The following is a 17,495-nucleotide window of genomic DNA, read 5'->3' on the forward strand; positions in this document are numbered from 1 at the left end:
TCATACCGGCTTATGATCGGAGAACATCATGATAATACTATCCTTTTCTTGCGAACTAAATAATTATTGGTATATTTTCCCTCAGTTTAAAAAGGTTTACTTTTCTTCTTAATAAAAATGTTAAAGCAGTACTTCACCGCTGCGAAGTGCGGGTATTTTGCTAGTAATTCAATAAATTGAACTGTGTGGATAAATTGCTTTGAAGAGCAAAGTGTGCCACTTTTCAACTAAATTGGTCGATGTGGGGCCGAGCTGTTTTATGTGGACAGACGGACAGACAGACAGACAGACAGACAGACAGACAGACATTGGCTATTGCAATAGGTGCTTCATTCATTAGCCCTTATTCTTTATAAACCACCACACTGGATGCAACTTTACTGAAGTATATAAATGTCTCTGGATCGGCCTGGAGTTTGTTCTTTGTGACGATTCATTTTTCCATGATTCTCCCATAGTTCAAATGCACTCCAGTCAACTGTCCATTTTAAATGACCTCATAAACTCTGTGCGTGGTCATGAGTTTGTGTGGCTTTTGATTCAGAACAAGGTCCTCGACTGCCCTTTAGGTAGCCTGGATAGTCTCAAAGATGAAGCCATTGTGAAACGAGGCTTGTCAAGTATCGTCCCTAATAGTTAAATTAATTTTGGTGTTTTTTATTTTTAGGTTCAGGACCTTACAGAGCACAACTTAAGTTAGAAGCAAGAGAAATTGTGGAATCAAAATGGAAAAACAGCAGAGTACTACTGGCCAAATATGTGAAGGGGCTTCAGTTTAAATACACACCACTTGTTCTGGTGAGTGACGTGTCTGAAGTTTACCCTGAAAACAAATACAAAGAGTCACGTAAACAGAAATGTAAAAGGTACATTCCTAAAGAAGACAAGCTAATTAACATTGAGGACCTGCTGACCATGAAAGAAAAGAAGATCCTACTGGTGGGGAAGCCTGGAATTGGGAAAACCTTCTGTGTCCTCCAGTTACTGAATCTGTGGGCTGAAAGCAATGATGATGATGCACTCTATATCTTTTATTTGGATGCAGAAATAGTGCGCCATGTTAGAGACTCTGCAGATCTGAGGTCCTTACTGTTCTGTTACTGTAAACCAGACAGAACAATTGAACGTGATCTTTTAAGAGATATTGAGAATGGAAATGCCAATATGCTCATCATATTTGATAGTATTGATGAAATACAGCAGACGTCCCAGGATCAGAAGATTGAAAGAGCTATTGATAGAATATTAAAAAAATATGATTTGAAAAAAGCAAAGATCATCGTTACTTGTCGACCTTCTGTAGAAGATCATGAGCTACCAGACTGGGCAGACTGTAGAGTGGAAGTACGTGGATTTGGTGAAAAATCAATTTCTGAATATTTCAAGACTACACTTGAAGGCCAACCCATACGTGAGGAAGTTGTGATTTTGTATGAGAAGAACATCAACGTCTTCAGTCTCTGTCATGTCCCGCAGTATGCATTCATAGTCGTGTGCTACATGTTGAATGAAGGCTGCATGAAGTTACAACAGAAAATCTCCTCTGTGAGCACTCCAAGTACGGTGACTGAGCTCTATGTGCACATATTCCGCCATTGTGTTGGTTGGCACATGTTGAAGGTGACACATTCTAAGAAGGGAAAGGTTAATAAGTACATTGCAGAAAATAAAGAGGAGATAATGATACTAGCCAAAAAAGCTTTCAATGCCATTTTGAGCAAAAGTGTGAATCTAATTGATCATCATCTGGAAGAAATTCCTTGTCAATCCATCAAATGTTGTTTCTTAGGTTCCACCAGCATTGACGAGACGCTTACCTCCAAAAAAACCTGCTTTGCCTTTCTCCATAACACAATGCAGGAGTTTTTTGCTGCTGTTTGGATTTTGGAAAATAAAAACGACATCAGCAACATATTTCAGCGCAGCCTGACTGTGGGTGAAAGTCACCTGAAGTATGTGATTTATTTCCTGAGTGGACTTTTTGCCAAAAAGAATTTCAAATTAATGGCAAATTTATTTCAGGAAAACTCACCTGAAGCCATCTCAGAGTCTCTAATCCGCAACATAATCAAGCTCATTCAGTCAGCTGAAGAGGACATTGGAGGAGAGGAACGGATTTTGTTTGCCTTTCAGTGTTTATATGAGGCCCAGTCAACTAAGGCGTGTGCTCAGGTTTTGGAGGCCATCGATTTTGAGTTCTGCCTGGAGGACGAGCACATTGACCCGTACCAGAGCCGTGCAGTGACCTACGTAGTGAATGAAGCAATCAAGGAGACGTATTCAGATTTGAAAATGCAGGACCTCCTTCTCTTCATCCTTGGCTACAAACTGCTGCTGGAGTGTACAGAAAGTTATAGAACATGGGGGTAAGTTTGACCGACTGACATTCATGTGTAGTGTGAAGTATTTATAGATGGAGATAGCAGCCACGAGTATCATCAAAAACTGGAGAAATGTCTAAGTCAGGGAAAATGTGAATTCAATTAACTTATTCTTGAAAGAATGTCACGTTAGATGTTTAAATTATATTTATAATTACAGGCCAGTGCACAGCATGCTGTTACAAATACAGTCAGTTAAAACCCACCAGATGATTCCATGCAGTAATTATTCTTACATAATGTGGCTTAACTGGAAGAGGAGGTGGTGTCTGGTATGTGTTGTAATAAAGAATTGGTGGATCTTGTCCAGATGTTCTTTAGGGAGAAATCATACACCTCCAAAGAGGCACAAGAGGAGATCAGAGAGATAAAAATAGGTGGGTCACAGGCAGACATGAATGTAAGGCAAGAGGTGCTTGCTGTTTGGGGGCATCAGGACCTGGTGCAGCTGGATGGTGTTTCTGATAACTCTGAGGTAATAGGTAAGGACAATGAGCTAGTTGAGGACATTCATTAGGGGGACTGAAATGTAGATGTATCCCAGAGACAGAGAGTATCATACAGTGTACTGCCTTCTGGGTGCACATGTTGAGACCTCCCTTGAAGAGTTTATAAGCCTTTGCCAAAGCTGGGGTGAATCCAGTTGCCATTGTTTATGTTGGGCCAAATGTCACAAATAAGGGCAGGCAATCATTTCTGCTCTCCAGATTTAAAGTGTTAGATACAAGACTATGGTGGAAAACTGACAAGGTAGTCATCTTCAGTGTTCTGCAGGTGCTACATGCCAGTCCAGGTATATTTGAAGAGATTAGAAAGCTTAACTCACAGCTCAAATCTTGGTGTAGGATAGAAGGGCATAATGTTATAGGGCATTGGGACTCATTTTGAAACAAATAGGACCTGAGCTGCTTTGGTAGGTAATATTTGAACACAAGAGATGCCAGTGTGTTGGGGAGGCATATGAGTAGGTTAGTGGAGGATTGGGGAGCAGGGAGTGAAGGACAGTTTGGGTTTATAATTTCACATGAAGGGACAAGCAGTAGTGTAGTATCAAATTGACATCGTAACTTAACTTCTTGCCCAAAGTTAAAGTGCCATAGTAGTGTAAATAACAAATTAAAATTGCTCGATTTAATGCCAGGAGTATCTATATATATATATATCAAGAAAACCCTCTTTCCTGTTTAATTTAAAACCTGAAGTTCAGTAAGATGGTTCATCTAAGGCAGTAGGTACCTGCTAAAACAGGACATTTCATTATATCAGTATTTAGGGGTAAACTGCCGCCATAGGAAAACTAAATCTCAAAAATTGTAATTTGGTGATGTTATAGAAAAACAAAAAGGAAGCTGACCCATGTTTTTTTTTTCAAGATGTCAGTATTCATCAATAATTATGCCATAGTGAGTAGGAGATTTTAAGGCACCCCATCTTTTTTCCACTCAGCACAGACAAGTGTGGCTGCCAGTCAGATGCTGACAGCACAAAACTGCCACTTACTAATAATGATGATGGAAGAGTGAATAAGAGAAGATGTTTCAAGGGCAAAGGACAACATCACATACAATGTGAGCTGCGAAGTGGAAGGAGGAAGGTTCATTAAAGCTGAAGTAACATGTGGTTAACTTAACACTTGAGATGTGCTATGAATACAGGAGGAGTTAGAGTTCCTCATTCCCAAGACAATAAGCTGTGACTGACGACGCTAGTGCACCTCAGAAGAGGGTGGGTGGCACCGTACACAGAGCTGGCAACCCCATTACTCATCATAGGTGAGTCCAATACACATGTTTAACAACAAGGGATACCCAGCTCTACCCCACTTGATTTATTATACCCTTAACCCAATGCATGGAAAAGACTTGCACTCGTGGAAACATCACCGTCAAAATTCCAACATAAGGGCACAATATTTACTTCTTCAACTAGGGTACCAAAAATGCCAGTGCCTACACTGACTGTACATATAGTTCACAATATTATTTTTATTCTATAAGGTGCTCTATGTGACTGAATTCATTCTTCATAGTACATACTCCTTTTTTTGTCTCATACACAATATCCTTAAATGCGTATACTGCACACTGAAATTAATACACTCTGTTGTGATAATAGTTAAAGAACTTGATTCACTTTGCCAGTAATCTCTTTCTCAGATTGCAACAGTACATAAAATGTATCTTGATTTTTGTCTCATGCACTACATACAAACATTCATTGACTTGAGCATAACGAACTTATGACAGCTAAATGTTGCGAATGTTTGTGTTTCATGCTGTATATTTCCTGACAAGCAGCATTTAGGTGTGAACATCACTCACACTACTCAAAATCTCATGACACATCTCCTCATAAAACAAAAAAATATGTTCATTGGTATTTTACAGAAATGTTCTATTAAACAAAGATTTACAGTATATTCCATTGTCTTGTACTTCTCAAAACTGTTAGTCTGATTCCTGACCTCCTGACTCAAAGATTTGTGTGTGTGTGTGGGGGGTGTATTTCTGTAAGGCATGCACACATTTTAGTATATATTACACTCTTTACTCATAGTACTAGGGTGTTGTACCGTGTTAGCCATTATGAATGTAGAGAAAAGCCAAGCAAAATGACACCTTTTATTGGCAATAAAAGGTGTCATTTTGCTTGGCTTTTCTCTACTCTTTACTCATTTAACTCACTGTAAACATCATTGCTTTTTTCTATAAGTTGAACTAAAACGTGATTCAGTGTTACTTTATTGTTGGGCTATGGCAATGACCAAAAAAAAATACTGAAGCTTCAGCATGCAATTAATGAAAAACATGAAATGTAATGCTTAAGTAAACAATGTAAATAAGCAAAAATAATTAACATGTAGTAAGAATTATTATCCTCACTCCATCCATTTTCTAAATCTGCTTTATACTGAGCAGAGTTGCTGGGAAGCTGAAGCGTATACCGGCAAGCATTGGGTTCAAGGCAGGTGGACATCTACTGTATACTCAAAATTCCCATTAATACTACTCATAATCCATTTTAGTTTAAAAGTTGTACAATTTCCTGTAAAACCCGGCCCACCTTAAATCCCTTCACACCTCTCCGTCAGCATCTTTTGTCTTGTAAATGTGTCGATAAGCCCAAGCAGCAAACAGCCTGCTATCCCATCCCCCCGCCGCCTCAGAATGGGCAAGAAGTTCTTCCAGTTCAAGCCTTGATTATCTGGGAGTGAGCTACCTAGAACTGTATAGAGTAAATAATTTCATGTGTGTTTCATGTCTACAGCAATCTATGTAAACACATCATTAAAACAGAAATGTTTTCATGTTTTAGTAATAAACGACAAAATGTAGACATGAACTGTATAATGTGTGAAGGCTAATGGCCAAATATCAAATAAACACTTTCACAAAAGATACAAGTGTAATACAACAGCTTCCGTGTTGCAGCGGTATGAACTGCTGACTTATAATCCAGAGGTCGTGAGTTCGAAACCAGCTTCCCCCCAAATTTACCGTTTTGAGTAGTGAGCTGCTCTTATTGTTAATATTATATAATCCATCCATCCATTTTCCAACCCATATTATATAATAAAAACATATATTTGATTTGTGCCTTTTTTTTCACTTTTATTCTCTCAGTCACAATCACAATACAACACCCATCCACTCCAGATATGACGTAGTTAGTTTTTATCTGAAACTGGGAATAACTGTCGATGTGAGTGGTGTTTTGAGACAATGGAACTGAAAATTCTCTGATCTGGAGGGATAAAAGCTGACACAAAAACACTGGTGAATCTGCCTTCTTCGTATCTCAGCCGTCACTTGATTTTTTTTTATTCAGTTTTATCGAGTGTTCCTACTCACGCAGAATTAGTGTGCACCTTATGGTCCATGATGTCAAAGTCGCACTGACAAAAAACAGAGACATATGTATATATGATATTTGGAATAACTCATTTTATGACCTGTATAGTACATTTTGGAAAGCATTGTGACACGAATGAAACATTATTCATATTATTCATATTCATTCGCATAACATCTTGCGCTTGTAATCAGTGACCGTGTTTCTTTTTTTTCCCCGATCTTGCCAATCCCCACATGTTGCTGTATGCTGCTGTTTCTTTTGTACTCCAGGATATCCAGAGGAAAGAATACAACAGAGAGGTCAGTTCAGCGCTATATGCAATCATCAAATTCAAATGTTAACAGTTCACACACACCCAAGGACTGTCCTTCCTACATTTATTACATGTGTACCTGTTGCAATGTGCTGTGGTTCCTATTACATTGAAGGGGCACCTGACACTGACTGAGTTTGCTTTACTGGGGGACGCGGTGGTCTTGGAACATAAGCTTGTCGATGTTGCATCCTCCTTTTCTTTTTCCATTACCTTTTCTAGTAAGAAGCGATGACAAAGTTCCTCTGCAAGGTGAGCCATGAACGCTCTTCTTTTCCCAGTGGCCCCCGTGCATGCCTTGTACAGTACATGTGCGTTCATCGCCACCAGGTCAAACTTGTTATAGCACACAGCAACCGGCCACCCGCGTGTTCCTGCGCGCACTGAATAAGCTGACGCCTTTTGGTGCGTAATGTCAACGCAGCACTGGGCAAAAAAGAAAGAGACAAATATATGTGACATTTTGAAGAAATCATTGTATGACCTGAATAGTACCAATCAGAAAACATCATCACACTAATGCAATATTATTTGAAAACAAACAGTGTCAGTCCAGAAAGATTTGTTTTAAAAAGTTGCAGTGAAAATTCAAAGCAAACAGTCCATACAAGAATAGAGAAGAGTTGTTAAACGCATAGAATAAAAGGCAAAAAAAGGAAAAATGTTTCTGCTTGTTAAACTTCAATTGTTTTTATACTGAAGGATCAGTTATTTCTCAATGTTTTATTTCAAATTTAGTATGTTTCAAACGTATGGCACTGCACATACAACTGAGCATGTTAAGGCACGGTTTGAAACCATGTGCCCTCCATGCCTTACCTACAGCAAGGCAGGTCAATAACTGAGGAACAAGAAATAGTTAGAATATACTAATTCAATTCAGCTTGTGGGGGTTATAAGAACCTCCCATATACTACGCACTAATATATAGGCAAACGTTTATATAACTTAACTACCAAATGGCTCTTAAACCTCCTATCTATCTATATGAAAAAAACATCATAAAACATATAAGACTAGTAACTCCAGTACTACCCATAGGGCATATGAAAGCATGACAGTTATGGTTAAAAGGATATTAGGAAGGATAAAAGACAGTTGGAGAGAAATATTGACAAATAACAACAACAATGATGACATTTATTAATACAGTATAGCACATTTTCATACAAATTGTATAGCTCAAAGGGCTTTACAAGATAAAAATAAGATTAGGCAATACTAAGTAACAAAGAATAAAGTAAGGTCTGATGGCCAGGAGGACAGATTAAACAAAACAAAAAAAAACTCCAGAAGGCTGGAGAAAAAAACAAAATCTGCAGGGGTTCCACGGCCACGAGACCACCCAGCCTCCTCTAGGCATTCTACCTAAAATAAATGATCTCAATCAGTCCTCATGGTTTTCGGGCTTCACGTGAAAGAATTAGATGATGATGGTCATGCGGACATCTGGCCTTCAATCCATCAATGTAAGGACTGCATGGTGCTTTGATCAGGTAGTGCTTGTGCAGATCGCCACCTCAGAAAACCAGAAAAAGAACAGCAGAGAATAGTAGGGGTTAGTGCAGATTGTGTAGCCATGATAAAAATGATATTTCATTGCATATATAGTTTATCAGGAGTAGAGTAAAATGTAGCTATGAGAAAGCCATGTTAAAATAATGAGTTTTTAGTAGTTTTATAAAACGCTCCACTGTATTAGCCTGGCTAATTTCTATTGGTCAGCTATTCCAAATTTTAGGTACATAACAGCAGAAGGACACCTCACCACTTCTTTTAAGTTTAGCTCTTGGAATTCTAAGCAGACACTCATTTGAAGATCTAAGGTTACGATTTGGAGTGTAAGATGACAGGCATTCAGAGATATTGGATGGAGCAGATTATTTAAAACATTGTAAAGCCTAAGCAGTATTTTAAAGTCAATTACAAATGGAACAGGTAACCAGCGTAGTGACATCAAAACTGGTGTGATGTGCTTGGATTTATTTTCCTAGTTAAGATTCTGCATTCTCCATTCTGCACTAACTGTAATCGATTGATGTCTTTCTTAGGTAGTCCTGAGAGGAGTGCATTACAGTAATCTAGTTGACTGAAAACAAAAGCGTGAACTCATTTTTCAGCATCTTGCAGTGTTATAAGAGGTCTAACTTTTTCTATATTTCTTAAGTGAAAAAATGTTGTCCTAGTGATCTGATTAATATGTGAATTTAAATTTAGGTCACAGTCAATAATTACCTTTAAATTCTTTATCTCCTCCTTGACTTTTAAGCCTAATGTCAAGTCATGTCAAGTTGGGAGCCTACACTGGTACAGTGCGTTGCCGCTCCCACTACACAACGAAACAACTCAGGATCCCAGTTAGCAACACCCCAGGCAGAAACGTGGTCCAGTCCCACCCTCCGGAAATGACCCTCCATCTGCCGCAGCTAGGTGTTATGTGGGCGACCCCTTGGCCTGGTCCAGCCACATGGGTCCCCAACGATGAGGATCTTACAAGCTGGATCACCCTCGGGGAATCACGTTACATTGCCGCAGTGCCGTAACTGATGCTCCCTCACCATGCAGGTCATGTGCCTCATTCAGGACTCCATGAGCAACACAAAGTCAAACCAACAGTACCCAAGGATTTTCCGGAGAGACACAGTACCAAAGGAGTCCAGTCTTCGTCTCAGGTCACTGGGTAGCGTCCATGTCTCGCAACCATATTGCAAGACAGGAAGCACCAGGACTCTAAAGACTTGGACCTTCATCCTTTTGCATAGATATCGGGAGCGCCACACACCCCTTTCAAGTGACCTCATGACCCCCCTATGCTCTTCCAATCCGTCTACTGACTTCATAGGAAGAGCCACCAGAGACATGAATGTCACTGCCAAGGTAAGTAACCCTCTCGATGAGGTCGACACTCTCTCCGCAAACAGACACACTGCTGATGGCCATGCCCAAGAGGTCATTAAAGGCCTGGCTCTTTGGTTTTTATCAGGACCATCGCAAGCCCAGACACTCAGACTTCTCATTCAGTCTCTTGAGTGCCCCGATCAGAGCCTCCATTGACTCCACAAAGATCACAGCATCATCAGCAAAGTCGAGATCCGTGAATCTCTCTTCACCAACAGATGCCCCACAGCCACTGGACCCACTCAGTCTCTCGAGCGCCCCGATCAGAGCCTCCATTGACTCCGCAAAGATCACAGCATCGTCAGCAAAGCCAAGATCAGTGAACCTTTCTTCACCAACAATCGACAAAGGCTGCAAAGAAACTCTGCCGATATTCGCTTTTGCGCTCCATGAGAACCCTCAGTGAATTTCTCAGAGGAAGACATGTCATACTTAGGAGGTCTATACATGGACAACACTAGAGACTGAGAAACTCCTTGAATAACAACGGCAAAATACTCAAAAGACACAAATATACCAAAGCTGGCATCTCTAAACTTTAACTGTATTGAAGAAATATTTGCTAAACTGCAGCCTTTCTTGCCTTGGCAAACCACATGCGTAAAGCTGTAATTTGGAGGTGCAGATTCTATTAAAACAATCGCACCATCAGAGCTAAACTATGTTTCACTTAATGTAAAAAAGTCGATTTTCCTATAACTACAAAGATCGCTGATATAAAACATCTTGTTGGTTAATGTTCTAACATTTAATCAGGCCATATTTAAGGTCTTGGAAAAGCAGAGATGATTTGGTAGAGTGTTACGGCTGTTAGAAATGGTACTCGGTCTCGTCCGGTACGAGAGATGGACGCCTGAAGTGGAGCTCTGTTAGCAACAGTTATTTTTTCTCTTATTTCTTATTATCCCAAGGTATCCTGCATTTACCCAACCGAGGAGGTTCTATTACAGTATATGTAAGCATATATAAACATGAGCATCAAGAAAGGGGCTCAGAAAGAAACAAAATCTAAAGCTACATCCAAGACTAGACAGGTATCAAGTCCAAGTCCAACTTCAAGGTATGGCCATTCAGAGATTGACCTGGAACAGACAGGCAAAAGCACAGACTTCCCAGGACCCCACTACACTACATTGTATCCAGTTGAGAGCGAAAATGAGAGAAATTGTGCAAGTGATGCAGGTCACGATACCTCGCCGATTCCAGAAGATCACTTGAAACCGGAAATGGCCTTGCAGTCTACGCTTTAATCTACTCCTTGCGAGCCGGGAACATCGGCTGTAATAGGGCTTGCCGCTTCATCTGCGGAGCATGAAAGCCAAAACAGTCTGTCTGAACTGAAGGTAATGATCAGTACAATGGCCACGGCCATAAATGAGCTCATCAAAAATTCAGAATCAATGTCTTCAAGAAAGATATTAAGATATAAAGAAAGAAAGAAATGGTATGCTCAAGACAAACGAGAAGCTGCGGCTACAGCTGAGGGAGCTGTGGCAGGATAATAAAGACTTGGAGAAACGTGTATATAATCATTTTGAGGTGGCCTTTAAAGGTATCCTGGAAAAAATTGAGGAACACATTCAGGAAAATACATCTAAGTTTGAGAATAAGTTGAGAGCACTTGTCAATCAGCTGGAAGACGTTAAGTAGACATTCTTGACTCAAATTGAAATAGCCGAACATCTGGCATCCACTGCTGATGGAAAAGCAACAGCTGCAAATTCCGAATGCAAAAAACTCAGAGACAGACTTACTGCTCTGGAAGATGGATGCAGAAGGAATAATATTAGAATCGAAGGTCTACCTATGAATTATGAAAGTCTAAACCCATTGAAATTTGTAGCTGTACTATTCTCAAAAATAACTGGAGAGGACTTTAAATGCCTCTAAACCTAGGACTCTTGTCGTGCACTTCGAGAAATTACAATCTAAATTTAATTTAATGTCACTTCTCAGACAGAAACAAGAGATTATATTTGTAAATAACCACATTTGTATCTTCCCTGATTTCTCATACTCAACAGTTGCTAAGCATGCCTTTGAATGGCAGCCTTTTCAGCAGCTCCGTGTACGACTTTATTTTTCTACTTTTATTTTTCTGTTTTTTATTGATCACTCCTATCACTTTATTTTATGTGGATTCCTTCCCTGGAAATACTTACTTTTACAACGTGCGCATGGATTTTTACACGCCAAGACTCGTCTATTCAAGTACTCAACTTCGAGCGCTGAGAACAAATGCCAGTGTCGGTGTGGTTCCCTATTTACCCAACGAGGTAAGAAAGCAGTAACATGGCAGCAGAGCCGGCACTAAGCTAAAAATGAAGCGGCTTGTGAGAAAGTAGCGTTTTAAGCCTTCGGTGCCTTCTGTGATTCTGGGAAATGTGAACTCAATCTCTAAGATCGACGAACTGGCTGCGCTGGTGAAAAATGTCAGAACCTACAGAGAATGCAGTTTGTTGTGCTTTTGCGAAACGTGGCTAACTACCACCATCCCAGATGCTAACGTGGAGCTACCCGGGTTTAGCACAGTTAGAGCGGACAGAGACGCAAGTACCTGTGGGAAGCACAAATGAGGAGGACTCGCTCTCTATGTTAATACACGGTGGTGTAACTCTGGACATGTAAACGACAAAGTCTCCACTTGCTGCAGGGACATCGAACTGTTGGCTGTAAGTTTGCATCCCTATTACTTGCCCAGAGAGTTTGGACACGTCATTGTTGTTATCGTTTACATTCCTCCTCGGGCAGACGAGGAGTCAGCGAGTGACATCATCCATTCTGCTGTTGCTAAGTTACAAACGCAGCACCCTGAGGCGCTTGTGCTAAACGCTGTAGATTTTAACCATGTGACGCTGAACAAAACATTACCTGCCTTCTCCCAGTATGTGGACTGTAACACCCGGGGAAATAAGAGTATTGATTTACTGTATGCAAACGTTAAAGACGCATACAGCGCCACCCCGCTGCCTGCGCTTGGGAAAGCAGATCATAACCTGGTGCTGCTTCAGCCTCACTACACACCAAGAGTGAGAGTCCTACCTACAACCACACGCTCATTCAGGAAGTGGACCCCTGAGGCAGAGCAGGCTCTGAGAGACTGGAACTACAGACTGGGATATCCTGCAGGGATCACATAGTGAGAACATTGAGGAGGTTGTTGACTGCACTACTGACTACATCAACTTCTGTATGGACATTGTAGTTCCAGTAAGAACTGTACGCTGCTATGCTAACAACAAGCCATGGATTACAAGTGACATCAAGGGCCTTTATAACCAGAAGAAAAGGGTTTTTAAAGGCGGTGATCAGCATGAGCTCAAGCGCGTGCAGAAGGAACTCCGAGTCCAGCTCAGGGCGGCGAAGGAGCAGTACAGGAGAAAGCTGGAGCAGAAGTTGCAGAATAACAGCATGAAGGAAGTGTGGGTTAAGATGAAGATCATCACTGGCTGCAGCTCGAAGCGGGGTGCCACCAAACCAAATGAACAACTTCTTTAACAGGTTTGACCATCCTAACCCACTCTCACTCTCACCTCGGAGTACTGCACCCTCCACACATCCTTCTGCTGATACCAGCATAGGAGAGACATCCCCACCCATAATTACAACAGCTTAGGTGAGCAGAGAGCTGAGGAGACTTCGTACCAGCAAAGCAGCGGGTCCAGATGGAGTATCGCCATGACTGCTGAAGGTCTGTGCATCGGAGCTGGGGGGTCCTCTACAGCGCATCTTCAACCTGAGCCTGGAACAGGGGAGAGTCCCAAGGCTTTGGAAAACATCTTGCATCACCCCAGTCCCAAAGGTATCACGTCCTAGTGAGCTGAATGACTTCCGGCCTGTTGCTCTGACATCACATGTGATGAAGACCATGGAGAGGCTGCTGCTTCACCACCTGAGGCCACAGGTTCAACACACCCTCGACCCTCTGCAGTTTGCATATCAGGAGAAGGTGGGAGCAGAGGATGCCATCATCTATATGCTACACCGATCCCTCTCTCACTTGGACAGAGGCAGTGGTGCTGTAAGAATTATGTTTCTAGACTTCTCTAGCGCCTTCAACACCATCCAACCTCTGCTCCTTAGGGACAAGCTGACAGAGATGGGAGTAGATTCATACCTGGTGGCATGGATCGTGGACTATCTTATAGACAGACCTCAGTATGTGCGTCTCGGGAACTGCAGGTCTGACATTGTGGTCAGCAACACAGGAGCACCATTGGGGACTGTACTTTCTCCGGTCCTGTTCAGCCTATATACATCGGACTTCCAATACAACTCGGAGTCCTGCCACGTGCAAAGGTTCGCTGATGACACTGCTATTGTGGGCTGCATCAGGAGTGGGCAGGAGGAGGAGTATAGGAACCTAATCAAGGACTTTCTTAAATGGTGCGACTCAAACCATCTACAACTGAACACCAGCAAAACCAAGGAGATGGTGGTGGATTTTAGGAGGCCCAGATCCCTCATGGACCCCGTGATCATCAGAGGTGACTGTGTGCAGATGGTGCAGACCTATAAATACCTGGGAGTGCCGCTGGATAATAAATTAGACTGGACTGCCAATACTGATGCTCTGTGTAAGAAAGGACAGAGCCAACTATACTTCCTTAGAAGGCTGGCATCCTTCAAAATCTGCAATAAGATGCTGCAGATGTTCTATTGGACGGTTGTGGCGAGCGCCCTCTTCTACACGGTGGTGTGCTGGGGAGGCAGTAGAAGGACGCCTCACGCCTGGACAAACTGGTGAGGAAGGCAGGCTCTATTGTTGGCATGGAGCTGGACAGCTTGAAATCTGTGGAAGAGCGAAGGGCGCTTAGCAGGCTCCTATCAGTTATGGAGAATCCACTGCATCCACTAAACAGGATCATCTCCAGACAGAAGAGCAGCTTCAGCGACAGACTGCTGTCACCGTCCTGCTCCACTGACAGACTGAGGAGATCGTTCCTCCCCCAAACTATGTGACTCTTCAATTCCACCCGGGTTGGGGTAAACGCTAACATTTAACATTATACAAACTTATGGTCTGTTTTTACCTGCATTGTTATCACTCTTTAATTTAATATTGTTTTTTGTATCAGTATGCTGCTACTGGAGTATATGAATTTCCCCTTTTTGATTAATAAAGTATCTATCTATCTATCTATCTATCTATCTATCTATCTATCTATCTATCTATCTATCTATCTATCTATCTATCTATCTATCTATCTATCTATCTATCTATCTATCTATCTATCTATCTATCTATCTATCACAACATTAAACAGCGCTTACGGAAAGCCGAGATCAGATACAGCCTCTTGTATCCTTCCAAACTGAAAGTGGACATTCAAGACAACCATTATATCTTTACCACTATGGAGGAAGCAGAAAAAGAACTTAGAAAACTGAGCCAGACACTTTTCTGAAATACAGTCATGAGTTGCATTATGTCAAGACATAACAAAGAAGACCTTACCTGCTGTCTGATCTGCTTACAATGATACTGGTACCGTAATTATTCATCCTTTTCCCTTCTCAGCCACTTTCTGTTTATATTACAATTATACATGTATATGTATGTATGTGTGGAAGAAATTAAATTAGTAACTTTTAATTTGTTTATTACTGTTTAACATCATACCCTTGGTTTATTGTTATTGTTATTATTGTATTAAGGTTTACTATGCTTATCCAGGGCCACTTTTTAACACCATTTCCTGGGTTTTCTATCTTACGTTTTCAAGTCTGTTTAAGATTATATTTTATGCTTATAGTATTTGGACTGTATTGGCAATAGATATCTCAATTTCAATCCTCATACGCCACTGCTGGGGGGCTTGTTTTGTTTTGGACATGCTCTGTCTCTAGGTATGTCAGGTTAGGTGACATCTAACACTGCAAAGATAATTCACAGTTTTTAACTGAGAACAACCTATCAGACCCCTGGAGAGTTGTAAACCCAAACTCAAGCAATAATATCCACTTGCAGAGCCACAGCATCATACGTCACCCTGCTCACTGTGACTTACAGGATTGAAAATCAAACTCTGTTATTGACCTGCCCACTAAGGTCCTCTCATTCTGTGCCCCTCACTAACCTGCACTCTGTGGCTGACAGCAGGGCCTTCAGCTGTATAGTGCTCTGATTGTGGAATGACCTCCCAAAATTACTGAGATCAGCTGACTCCATTCATTTGTTTTTAACTCATTTGTTTAGGAGGACATAAACACTAGAATTACCAGAGCCTACGAAAAAACACGTAGATCCGGCCCACCTTAAATCCGTTCGCACCCCTCCGCCAGCATCTTTTGTCCTGTAAATGTGCCGATTAAGACAAGCAGCATGCAGCCAGCTATTCCATCTCCCCACCGCCGCAGAATGTGCACAAAGTTCTCCCAGCTCATGCCTTGATTGATTATCTGGGAGTGAAGTGCTGGAGTTTTAGATTGGAAATAATAGATCGTTATTTGGAACACATGCATTTCATGTGTGTTCCGTTTCTACAGTAATCTGTGTAAACACATTTTTAAAACAGAAACTTTTTCATATTTTAGTAGTAAATGACAAAATGTAGGCATAAACTATATGATGTATGAAGCCTGAAGTCCAAAGATCAAATAAACACTTTCACAAAAGGTTCAAGGAAAAGACAACAGCTTCCGTGGCATGGCGCCCCCGAGCAGCCATGAGTCGAGGTAATTCTTGGTAGCGAAAACCAATCAGATCTGCTACCAAGATTCTACAAAGAGTTGAAAGCTTGGGCCAATCGCAGCCTGTATCGGCTACCAAGAATTGACCAATCACAACCCTATTCGGCTACCAAGAATTGGCCAATGACGGCTCGGTCGGCTACCAAGAATTGGCGAATCACGGCTCATGTTGGCTACCTAAACTCGGAAAGGGTGGGCCAACCTCTTGTCAGTTAATGTATTCTGCAAAAGCTTGTTCGAGTTGGCACACAGACGCTTTGGGATTTGCGTTTCATTTTGAACTTTCTAAAAATGTTACTCACGAATGTTGGCTTGTGCAGATATATTTACATTCACGTACACATTTTTTGAATGACTTTTTAAACATTCTTGGTGCAGTTTATTACATTTATTAAATATGTGTGCAAAACGTGTAAAGACAGATATAATAATCTATACTAATTAATAAAAGGCAAAGCCCTCACTGACTGACTGACTCACGGACTGACTGACTCACTCATCACTAATTGTCCAACTTCCCGTGTAGGTAGAAGGCTGAAATTTGGCAGGCTCATTCCTTACAGCTTACTTACAAAAGTTAGGCAGGTTTCATTTCGAAATTCTACGCGTAATGGTCATAACTGGAACCTGTTTTTTGTCCATATACTCTAATGGAGGAGGCGGAGTCATGTATCGCGTCATCACGTATTACGCCTCCTATGTAATCACGTGAAGTGAAAACAAGGAAGAGATTTACAGCACGAGTCAAACGTGGGAACGAAGGTAAATGACGTTAATTGTTGAGTGTCTTTTAATACTGTGTAATTGTTGAGTGTCTTTTAATACTTTGTAAGCATACATATTAACAGATGTACAATTAAACGTGTGCAATTACGGGGTGATTTCTCAGGCTTAAAGCTCAAAGTGATCACTCGAGTGAAGGCAGCTTCACAAAAAAAACAGATCCTTAACAAACTGTTATTGGTATATTTTCTCTCAATTTTAAAAGGTTTTCTTCTTAATAAAAATTTAAAAGCAGAAGTGAATGAACAGAGCCCGAGTGATCACTTGGATGAATCAAACCTGTTCAAAAAAAAACAAAAAAAAAACGGAGCACCTTATATGAACAGGCAGTCAGCTAAAGAAGGGAATCAATAAATAACTATAATCGTAATAAACGAACAAAAAATAGCGGAGAATCCGCAGATTACATAAAGGAAATGGGTACCTGAACAGAAAAGTAAGTCTCAAATAGTCACACTAAGTACCATAGTTCACTTGCGGTATCGATGTATTTATGCAAATCCAACAGAGTGCCTGTGGGCTCAGAGCATGGGGGCGGGGCCTTCCTCATTCACTCGCCAGCCTCTGTTCCA

The 17,495-nt window shown here is 41.1% G+C and overlaps 1 protein-coding gene across 1 annotated transcript in view; it reads left to right on the forward strand.

Moving 5' to 3' along the window:
- The first annotated feature begins 463 nt into the window (after window positions 1-463).
- LOC114644700 (NACHT, LRR and PYD domains-containing protein 12-like) overlaps window positions 464-17,495 on the forward strand; it is a 129,896-nt gene continuing 112,864 nt past the window's right edge. The window contains exons 1-2 of the mRNA XM_051924012.1: window positions 464-620; window positions 668-2,366. Of these exons, the coding sequence (XP_051779972.1) occupies window positions 464-620; window positions 668-2,366 (1,856 nt within the window). The remainder of the gene's footprint in view (window positions 621-667; window positions 2,367-17,495) is intronic.

Source organism: Erpetoichthys calabaricus, chromosome 2 (assembly GCF_900747795.2).
Source record: "Erpetoichthys calabaricus chromosome 2, fErpCal1.3, whole genome shotgun sequence".
Classification (NCBI taxonomy): domain Eukaryota; kingdom Metazoa; phylum Chordata; class Cladistia; order Polypteriformes; family Polypteridae; genus Erpetoichthys; species Erpetoichthys calabaricus.